Source organism: Triticum dicoccoides, chromosome 4B (genome assembly GCF_002162155.2).
Source record: "Triticum dicoccoides isolate Atlit2015 ecotype Zavitan chromosome 4B, WEW_v2.0, whole genome shotgun sequence".
NCBI classification, from domain to species: Eukaryota; Viridiplantae; Streptophyta; class Magnoliopsida; order Poales; family Poaceae; genus Triticum; species Triticum dicoccoides.
Genome location: NC_041387.1, coordinates 622,984,890 through 622,996,003, shown reverse-complemented (window position 1 = coordinate 622,996,003; position 11,114 = coordinate 622,984,890). Strand labels below are relative to the sequence as shown.

General features: G+C 46.7%; 1 protein-coding gene across 1 annotated transcript; it reads left to right on the top strand.

Moving 5' to 3' along the window:
* Positions 1-405: 405 nt before the first annotated feature.
* LOC119294060 (NAC domain-containing protein 37-like) lies at positions 406-7,848 on the top strand. Its single transcript, XM_037572334.1, has 4 exons — positions 406-608; positions 4,981-5,166; positions 5,280-5,551; positions 6,998-7,848. Exons 2-4 carry the CDS (start codon positions 5,004-5,006, stop codon positions 7,664-7,666), a joined length of 1,104 nt encoding a protein of 367 aa, XP_037428231.1. The 5' UTR covers positions 406-608; positions 4,981-5,003; the 3' UTR covers positions 7,667-7,848.
* Positions 7,849-11,114: the final 3,266 nt, after the last annotated feature.

Here is an 11,114-nt window from a genome sequence, read left to right as displayed (position 1 = left end):
ATGTATATATAGTTTTTTCTAGAGGTAGAGCTAGGTCCATTTCAAAAGTGGACGTGGACAACTGCTGGCCATTAGCCCATCACCAGAGTCCATGGTTCCCAACGAGCTATAGGTAAGGTACAGTGGATCTATCATGCCAAGGGCTCGAAGACAAAGAGACAAAGCTACGGCTAAGCTCATTCTGTTCCTTTTGTACTGCACTCTACAGTACACAGTGCCGGGAGAATGAGATCGAGTAGCAAAGAAGGGTCCGTGACGTCAGCAGTGGGCCCAAGTGGGTCCCACAGGCGCTCATTCCCCTCGCCCACGCGCGACGGAAAGGAATGCCCGACCTCCCTTTTTTATACTCGCCACCTTCTCCCCCTCCTTTCTCCATTCTCTCATCCTGCCTGTATATACCTGCGAGAGCCCTCCTCGCCTCTCCCTCACCGCACCTCGATCTGATCAACCTGCTCATTCTTCTTCTTCTTCCCTACATACACAAGCTATAGCTAGCCTGCTCTCGCCGATGATCAAGAAAATATAGTACATCGACCCAAGCTAGCTAGGAGAAGAGATCGAGGTCTGATCGATCTCTGTGATCTAGAGCGCGTAGCTGATCGTCTGAGGTGAGTGTGTATGCATATCAAGCTACTGATTGATCAATCCAGCTACTTTGCGTGTTCATAGTTCGTCGATCTCCAATCTTTGTTTCTTCTTTTAATAATTTCCGTGGCGCTATACCTACTGGTGTGTGTGTTGTCTTTAGTTACCCTCTCTTCCCTGGCCACTTTCCTCTTCACTTGGGGCTAATCGATTTTCTTTGTATTCGTTTTCATATCATATGCATATGTCGTACGTCCAAGGTATACACAAATCTCGCTGCAGTGGGTCTTGATGTGTATTGATCCAAAAGCTTCAGCTTATATCATGGGCGTTAATCTTCAAAAAAACTGCATTCTGGTCCGAAGAAACACGGGGTATTTGGGCAGGGCAGTTAAATATTACTGAATTTGCACATACATGCTATTTGGAATTTTTGAGGTAGTTCCATATGATTAGTGCTGCACAATTTCACAATACATGTTGCTCTCTACATTATTATACCCATAGTTTTCCCATCATCAACTGAAGTTTTTACAATTTTTCGTACAACTTGGCACTTCTGAAGGTTATTTGTCATACTAAAACTAATATACTCTCAGAACCAATAGATCCGTCCGTAGAGTTACGAGGTATGCAGCCAGCCCACTAGGTCCAATCCTCCGTGGTTGCAACCTAGGTGTCTTATTCTTCGAAATTAGAAATTAGTCCTGACAAGGTGCCCCCCTCCCCCCTAGATCCTTCATTATACAAGGTGGTCTAATCGATGTGCAAACATATACTTTTTACTGAACCGGAATTTAGTATATATATTGCACAATCTGTATGCATTGACCATGATATACCTGTTCTTTTATTCTTGAATGAGAAAAGGCTATTCTGTTAGGATGGGCAGTCACTCTTGAACGTCTATGCGATTGAGGTCATACTAATGATCCAAGAAAAAAATCATGTGTTCTAAATTAAAAAAATCTTATGTTAAACTAAATTGGTCTTTATATAGCATACATTTCAAATTAGAATTGGAGAATGTTTGCTTCATGCGATTACTTCAACTGCATAATATTTCCAAACATTCCATCTATGGAGAGTGTGTGGGCATTTTGATTCAACCAAGCATCCCTTTTTTTGTTAATGCTAAATAAAAATGTATAGAAGGATACACCTAACCTTTTAAATTTAAATATACATACTTAAAGTTCACAACATATCATATACATGTACTAAATGAATTCATTTTTTTCACATGAAAAGGATGATAAATCATTTTTCAGCATACACACATGCATTTAACCACACATCTAGCACACTTTCAAACATGAATCATTGCACATACTTAAGGAAGCAACACACCCATCTTTGCTCCGCAACCCAACTTAGATTCTCTTTAAGGTGGTGAGTGTTAAAATGTTAAAGTTACTTTGCAACATCTCATAATAAGTTACTCCCTCCGATCCAAAAAAAGTGTCCGAGCTTTGAACAAAGGTTAGTTCAACTTTCGTTCAAAGCCACGAGCCCACGACACTTATTTTGGATCAGATGGAGTAGTATATACATGTTTGGTTGGTTGCCGCAATTTTTCAAAAATCAATTAGACATGTCTTATGCCGTCGGGCTATTTTCGGTGTTTTATGACATTATTGGTGTGGTACACTTCTTATAGAACATATTATGCTCTGCGTCATGGATAAAAAAAATTGTTGCCAATTCTTTCCCCATTTGTTATGGAACTTTTTATTGCCCCGCACACAAAAATGCAGATTATATTAATTTTGGTAAAGAATGGAAAACTTTTGCTCCTACCTAAGGTCCCGCACGGTACATAGGGATTTCCACGAGTTCCGTAAAAGAATGAAAGTGTTCATATTGAAACTCTTAGAGCATCTCCAGCCGTTGGCACCCCCAAGAATATCACCGAACCAAAAAAGTTGGTGTCTTGGGGGTCATCCGGCGAAATAAAGAGGGCATCTTCCCAGTCACACCCCACCCCAAGCAAAAGTTTGTGAGGAGAATGATTAAGTGGGCCAAGAAAAAGGACATGTGGTGAGACACGATTGCCGAAACGTCCGCCGGCGCCCCCAAGAGACCCCTAGCGCGCCGGGTTTCGCCTGGGTTTGCCGGCGCTATTTTGACGTCCTGGGGGCGTTGGGGGCGTGACTGGACCGTATTTCGGCGAAAAGTGCCTTCCGAGCCTAAAACCGAGCCTAAAAAGGTGTCCTGGGGGGCATCCTGGGGAGGCTAGTGGAGATGCTCTTATGTTCCATCCAATTTCTTCCATAGATTGTTTTCTCATTTTTCTTTGTTTTATCTTGATTTGAGAATTGGTTTGTAGCCCGGTGTAAGGACTTAGTGGTTGCATATACATCCTTGCTGACTCTAGTTAGTAGTAGCAAATCATGTTATCTCGCAGTCGTTTCAATCTTAAAATTCCACGGGGCTCTCCCCGGCTCGACTAGTTTTTTTCTCAATTCAGAGGGACAGAAAATATAGAAGGAGATCCGGTAGTGATGACCCTCCTTCCTCTCTGTCTCTGATGCTCATATGCGAGATAGATGCGACAGTGAGTGATGCACCCCACAAGAGGCCAAAGGCGAAACACAGGGAATGATTGATCTCCCTCCCTGGACCTCGTTCTTCTTGATCCACCCCACACTAGGGAGGGACGAAGGTACCATGCGTTCATGCATGCCCTACCTAGCCAGCCAGCACAAAGTCTCCCGGCCGGCCGGTAGCCCGGTACGGTGGGCACTGCAGACAACTGTTGAGCCGCAAGTTGCAAGAAGCTGCAGCAGCGAATATGAGCGCATCTGGGCAGCAGAAGGGTCACCGCGCGCTGGGTGTGCCGTGGAATTCCTCGACAAAGGGACAGGGCGGTCAGAGGCCGTGCTACGGTGCAAGGGCGGGAGCCAACCGGTGGTCGTGTGCGCCTCCTGGCCGCTGGCGCCGCTGCCCCCTTTTCCTCCGCTCTCTTTGCATTCGCATGCTTTGGCTATCAGCCGGAGCACTCCACTGTCCACTCCACTCCAGTGAGTGGCTTTTTAGCCGCTTCTCCTATGCACTTTGCAGGCCTGATCCGAGAAAGAGCCTTCATTACCTCTCCTCCTTCTGGACCTCTCTTCGTCTCTGATCCTCACGTTTTTATTCCCGGCCCTGCTTTTTCTGATAAATTTCCAGTCCCACACCTCGGCGTGCCAAGATTTAGTACTGCACATTTGCCCAATGCGCGTGCGCTCCGGCCTGTTGTGTGCTAGGGTCTGGTTGAGAACTACCCATGCATGTGTATGCACCATCTTAGCTAGTTAGTTGTGCTTTGTTGCACTATCTGGTTATTATATAGCAAGTGTTCTTGATCAGAGCAAACTAACTACTCGTACGACTGCTAGATGGTTTGGAAAGAGGAAGCTAGCCTGTTTTGTATGCGCGTCAATGCTGGGGGAGTGACTATATGTCTCCGTCGTTCCTCACTGTTTGCACTAGCCTGTCTTGATTCAATCCGCTCAGAAGCTGCCTTCAAATCATGAAATGGCATACATAACCGCGTTATATTTCCACTGTGCAAAATTGCAAACCCGTGAAAGCCGAAAGCATCTCAATATATGTAGCATTTCTTTACAGGCCTCTGGCTCTGCTTGCGCTTGAGTCGTTGTGTGCATTGCATTTCATGAGGGCATTATGATCGATCAGGATGAGTAGGGAATCATTAACACTTGCTCCTAACTAGCCTATTAGCTATTTTGTCTTAGACAATATACTATGTTGATGTGATATAGTTTTTTCATATATACACATTTCAGTTTTTTTCACTCGCCCCAACTCCTGCCCGGTTAAGTTACACTAGACCAGATCGACCATATCCTGCTGCTGCTATAATTCGCTGCTGACTATAGCCCACATGCCCTCTCATTCCACACTCCAACAGTCGACAGTATCATTCACAGGCCTGTAACTTTCCCACGTTTGTCTGAACCCTCCCTGCATGCTGCCCCTTGCATGCTCAGGCTTTGCCCTACGAGTACTAGTATATCATCATACGATAAACTGGAGTGCGGAACCCCAACATGGCTCTATTAAATTTTACCAAAGCACTGAAACCCATACACTCACTCTCACATAGGAATACTATACTATACTTCAGTCTGTATGCTACTCATCCAGTACCGATCCACACCCAACCAACTGTCAACACCACTGTTCCCTTCTGCTGCAACTGAACCTCCCCCTATCTGCAGTCACCTTTGCAGTATAAAGAAATGCAGGCTTGCATAGCATCGAATGATTCACGCGAGCACTTTCATGCTTCTTTGTTTATACTACTAGTGCCAGTACTCGCGAGCTATATCATTCGTAGGCCGATCCAGGAGTTGCTGAATTTTATGCACATCCAACCTATGCGCACAGGTAGTGGTGGTGGTGTTGATCATATGGACTCCATGGAATCATGCGTCCCTCCAGGGTTCAGGTTCCACCCCACCGACGAGGAGCTCGTCGGCTACTACCTCCGCAAGAAGGTGGCCTCCCAGAAGATCGACCTCGACGTCATCCGCGACATCGATCTCTACCGCATCGAGCCATGGGATCTCACAGGTACCTTATCTCTACAACTCTTTTATATATGACCTGACATATGTCATGCATGCACATTGGTTCACAGTTCTTAGTCCTAATTTTTTGCTCAACTCTATCTGAATGTATTGAAGAGCACTGTGGCATCGGGTACGAGGAGCAGAACGAGTGGTACTTCTTCAGCTTCAAGGACCGCAAGTACCCGACGGGGACGAGGACGAACAGGGCGACCATGGCAGGGTTCTGGAAGGCGACGGGGAGGGACAAGGCGGTGCATGAGAGGAGCAGGCTCATCGGCATGAGGAAGACCCTCGTCTTCTACAAGGGCAGGGCGCCCAACGGACAGAAGACCGACTGGATCATGCACGAGTACCGCCTCGAGACTGACGAGAACGCGCCGCCGCAGGCAAGCTACACGCTCTCTATTCCTGTTACTATTTCCAATGTTAGTTTTGAGCAAAGAAATGTAGAGTGTAAATTAGCTTTCACATTCCCAACCAAATGGTATTTTCAACTAGCTTACCACAGTAAGAAGTTGGTAGGTCCACAGCAACCCAGAGACTTGCAGCAACCAACCAATATATGAATGTTACTCAAATAGATACTACTCCCTTCATTCCAAATTATTTGATTTTTTATGTCTCTTAGGTGAATCTTCTCTAAGTTTGACCAAGTCTAAATATATCAACATTTATATTATATATGTTGAATGATGTACATATTAATTAGCAATCTTTTATTATAAACTTGACCAAACTTTAAAAAGTTTGACTTAGGTCAAAGTTTGACTAGTTAGTAATTTTGAACGGATTAAGAACTGTAGTTTAGATTCTACTACCAATTAACTGATTTTCTTTCTTTCACCTAAAGAAACTATATGAATACAAAAACAAATAAGAAAAAGAACTTGGGTTGGGATGCATTTGATCTAGACGTCTGAAATCAGTAATCGATTTTATAACTTTACATGCATCATATATATGGTTGTGGACAAATATTATTATACTCACCAAAATTGTTATTTGTGTGATATCTTTTATGTAAAATAAAACCCAATTTTTCACTCATGCATTTTACTTGACTTTTTAAGAATCGTTTTTTATTAATATGAATTATACGACGATCGATTTAAATGCATCCTCAAAATATTATCACGAATATATTTGGTGCTTCGTACTCATGGGGAAAAAGAATAAGCACATACAAAAGAAAACAGGTCTTAAATCTTAATGACTTAATATAATCTGATAGACAAGGATTCGCAAAAAAAAAAAAATCTGATAGACAAGGATTTTTATTGCTAAAGTAGCACTCACCAGTTTGCCCGGGCGCATGCATGTACTCTAACTCAAGCACAGAAACTAATGGTCCATACAGACAAACACATCACTAGTAGCAAAGCACCGGCAGCAAGATAAGCTCCCTTTTTGCGAGTCTTCCAAAGTCTTCTACTCTTCCTGATAAAGCTAGGGATGCAGCCAGCATGTATCCGGTGTTGCCATCCTGACCATGCCACTTGCAAACACCTTTTTGGAGTTCTCCTTGAGAAATGCATGCGCATGCTGCATGCATGTACTGGTCTAGGGTTCCGCACTGTGAACATTCTAGCACGCCCGTGCCATTGTTTACATGCTGTCTGCAACTAGCTAGGAGCCTAGGACTAGCACTACTCATGAAATGTATTGTAGAATGCCACAATCACTAGCAGAGAAAACCATAGTTTCAGGACTCCACTACACAGTGGAGAGGTAGCTAACTTTAGTAGATTCCTTTCACTTGCAAATATTTTGAGAAGCTTGCAGATCTCTTTCACATCTAGCTAACTTCGTAGTGTCCATATGTGTGTGTACAGGAAGAAGGATGGGTGGTGTGCAGGGCGTTCAAGAAGAGGACGGCGTACCCGAACCGGGGCATGATGGAGAGATGGGGCTCAAACTACTCCTACAACGAGGTCAATGCCATGTCTGGCGCGCCGTTCCCGGACCCGAACATGGCGTCGACGTACGCGGCAGCGGCGCAGATGGGCAAGGGCGCGAGCTTCAAGGAGGAGGCGGAGCAGCTGGACGGGGCCGCCGCCCTGCTGCGATACACCTCCAGCCACCTCGTCGAGCTGCCGCAGCTCGAGAGCCCCTCCGCTCCTCTCCCGCGTAAGAAGGCCAGGGCGCCCGAGGAGGAGGAAGATGCCGCCTCCGGTGGCAGTAGGCGTCGACCTCGCAAGCACGCGCAGGCCGACAATGCGGCCACCACGGACTGGAGGGCGCTGGACAAATTCGTAGCGTCGCAGCTCAGCCCCAGCGGCGAGTGCGCCGCTCTGGAAGCAACGACGGCGACCACGGCGGCTGCGGCAGCCGGCGCGAGCTCGCAGGCGCAGGCGCAGCTGGACCGTGACGAGGACGATATGGCCGCATTGCTGTTCCTCAACAGCGATGGGAGGGATGAGATGGAAAGGTGGACGGGGTTGCTTGGCTCGGCCGGCGCCAGCGTCGACGGCGAACTTGGGATCTGCGTGTTTGATAAATGATGGAGAAAGGGCCGTGTCGATCGTGCGGCATGCGTGGATTATCCATGATATATGGTTATAGCTGAAAGTTCATAATTTCTTGTCCCTTTTCTTCTCTGCTTCTTCTTTTATATATGTCCCCAAATGTGATGTTGTAACTTTATATATCTGTCCCTGTGCAGAGTCATAAGATGCATGGCATCGCTATGTGCTTGATATCCGCATTCATGTTTTTCAGAAGATGGGTAACTTGTCTCATTGTCAATGGCTTCATCCCCGAAGTTGGGTGGTACATAGCACCCTAGCTACCTCAATTACTACTTCTGTACCAAAATACTTGTTGTTGGGGAAACTGGTACTAGTTTACCCCAACTACAAGTATTTTGGTATGCCCAAGCCCTACTATGCAAAAACATTCACAGAAGACTTTTTCCCTCTCCCTCCCGGGCCGCTCGTGTGGGCGGTTCCGGAGGGGAAAACCCTAGCCCCGCGCGCCACCCCCTTCCCTGTGCTCCCTGGCCGCCGCCGCCGGCAGCGGCGGTGGTGGCGGCGCCCGGCCGTCAAAGGTGGAGGGCCTAGTCGGCGCGCCCCGACGGGCCTCTTTCACACGGGGAGCGGTGTCAAGGGGCAGCGCGGGGAGAGTTCCGGTGTGGCGGTGCACGGCGGGGAGCGCGTGGTGCGGCGGAGATGGGTCGTGAACTCGCAGAGAAGTGGCCGGTGCGTGGTGGTTTTTCCGGCAGGCGACGGCGTCGGTGGCGCCGCAGGTGGGCCGTGGTTGCAGAGGGAGGCGCGGCTCGGCCTGGAGATGCTCCGTGAGCAGCGGCCGGGTGGCTTCTGCTGTGCGTGCGTGCCCTGGGGTCGCAGGCGTCGTCGGATGGCTGTCGGAGGCTGCATCGCAGGTGTGGGTAATGGCGGTGTCGACCGGATCTGATCTGGCCCACTTGGCTGTGGTCGCGACGAGGTTGTCCGCCTGGAGTGGTGGACTAGCTGCTCGTGGTGCAGGCGACCTGGTCGTGCTGGTGCTGGTGTTGGAGTATGGAAGGAGCTGCTCGTGGTGTGGTGCTGATGTGTTGGAGGATGGAAGGAGCTGCGTGTTCTTGGCCCGTGCTGGAGTGGTGTTGGACCGTGTTTCCTTAGTCGTGCTGATTTCTCCGCGACAGTTTGGGTACAACAACGAGGTGCTGCGGCGGCCGCGGAGTGACCCATCTGGTCAATCAGGCTGTACTCCTGCGGGATGAGTGGGAGTTGTGCGACATTTCGGATGAAAATCCTGCCTTTCTTCGAACAGTCTGGCGTTGACGGCGCCCGTGGGTGTCGCTCCCCTCCTTGGAGGCACCGCTGATGTGTGTCGGCATCTCTCTTCTCCTTATTGGGGTGTGATACATCTCCAACTTATCTACAATTTTTGATTATTTCATGCTATTATGTTATCCATCTTGGATGTTTTATATGCTATTTTATATGATTTTTGGGACTAACCTATTAATCTAGAGCCCAGTGCCAGTTTGTGTTTTTTCCTTGTTGTTGAGTATTGCAGAAAAAGAATACCAAACAGAGTCGAATTGATCAGAAAATTCACGGAGATTGTTTTTGGACCAGAAGAAGCCCACGGAGCATCGGAGATGGACCAGAATAGTCCCGAGGCCACCACGAGGGTGGAAGGCGCGCCCTACCCCCCCTGGGCGTGCCCCCTACCTCGTGGCTTCCTCGTGGACCCTTCCTAACTTGTTCCCAACGCCAACACCTCTTATATATCCCCAAACTTCCAGAACAGAAAGAAGATCGGGAGTTCCGCCGCCGCAAGCCTCTGTAGCCATCAAAAACCAATCGGGACCCTGTTCCGGCACCCTGCCGAAGGGGGGATCCATCACCGGTGTCCATCTTCATCATCCCGACGCTCTCCATGACGAGGAGGGAGTAGTTCACCCTCGGGGCTGAGGGTATGTACCAGTAGCTATGTGTTTGATCTCTCTCTCTCTCGTGTTCTTGATATGGCACGAACTTGATGTACCGCGAGCTTTGCTATTATAGTTGGATCTTATGATGTTTCTCCCCCTCTACTCTCTTGTAATGGATTGAGTTTTCCCTTTAAAGTTATCTTATCGGATTGAGTCTTTAAGGATTTAAGAACACTTGATGTATGTATTGCATGTGCTTATCTGTGGTGACAATGGGATATTCACCTGATCTACTTGATGTATGTTTTGGTGATCAACTTGCGGGTTCAGTGACCTTGTGAACTTATGCATAGGGGTTGGCACATGTTTTCATCTTGACTCTCCGGTAGAAACTTTGGAGCACTCTTTGAAGTACTTTGTGTTGGTTTGAATAGATGAATCTGAGATTGTGTGATGCATATCATATAATCATACCCGCGGATACTTGTGGTAACATTGGAGTATCTAGGTGACATTAGGGTTTTGGTTGATCTGTGTCTTAAGGTGTTATTTTACTACGAACTCTAGGGTTGTTTGTGACACTTATAGGAATAGCCCAATGAATTGATCGGAAAGAATAACTTTGAGGTGGTTTCGCACCCTACAAATAATCTCTTCGTTTGTTCTCCGCTATTAGTGACTTTGGAGTGACTCTTTGTTGCATGTTGAGGGATTGTTATATGATCCAATTGAAGGAAATATGCCCTAGAGGCAATAATAAAATTATTATTTATTTCCTCATATCATGATAAATGTTTATTATTCATGCTAGAATTGTATTAACCGGAAACATAATACATGTGTGAATACATAGACAAACAAAATCTCACTAGTATGCCTCTACATGACTAGCTCGTTAATCAAAGATGGTTAAGTTTCCTAACCATAGACACGAGTTGTTATTTGATTAACGGGATCACATCATTAGGAGAATGATGTGATTGAGTTGACCCATTCCGTTAGCTTAAGACTTGATCGTTTAGTATGTTGCTATTGCTTTCTTCATGACTTATACATGTTCCTATGACTATGAGATTATGCAACTCCCGTTTACCGGAGGAACACTTTGTGTGCTACCAAACGTCACAACGTAACTGGGTGATTATAAAGGTGCTCTACGGGTGTCTCCGAAGGTACTCGTTGAGTTAGCGTATTTCGAGATTAGGATTTGTCACTCCGATTGTTGGAGAGGTATCTCTGGGCCCTCTCGGTAATGCACATCACTATAAGCCTTGCAAGCAATGTGACTAATGAGTTAGTTGCAGGATGATGCATTACATAACGAGTAAAGAGATTTGCCGGTAACGAGATTGAACTAGGTATTGAGATACCGACGATCGAATTTCGGGCAAGTAACATACCGATGACAAAGGGAACAATGTATGTTGTTATGCGGTTTGATCGATAAAGATCTTCGTAGAATATGTGGGAACCAATATGAGCATCTAGGTTCCGCTATTGGTTATTGACCGGAGACGTGTCTCGGTCATGTCTACATAGTTCTCGAACCCGTAGGGTCCGTACGCTTAAAG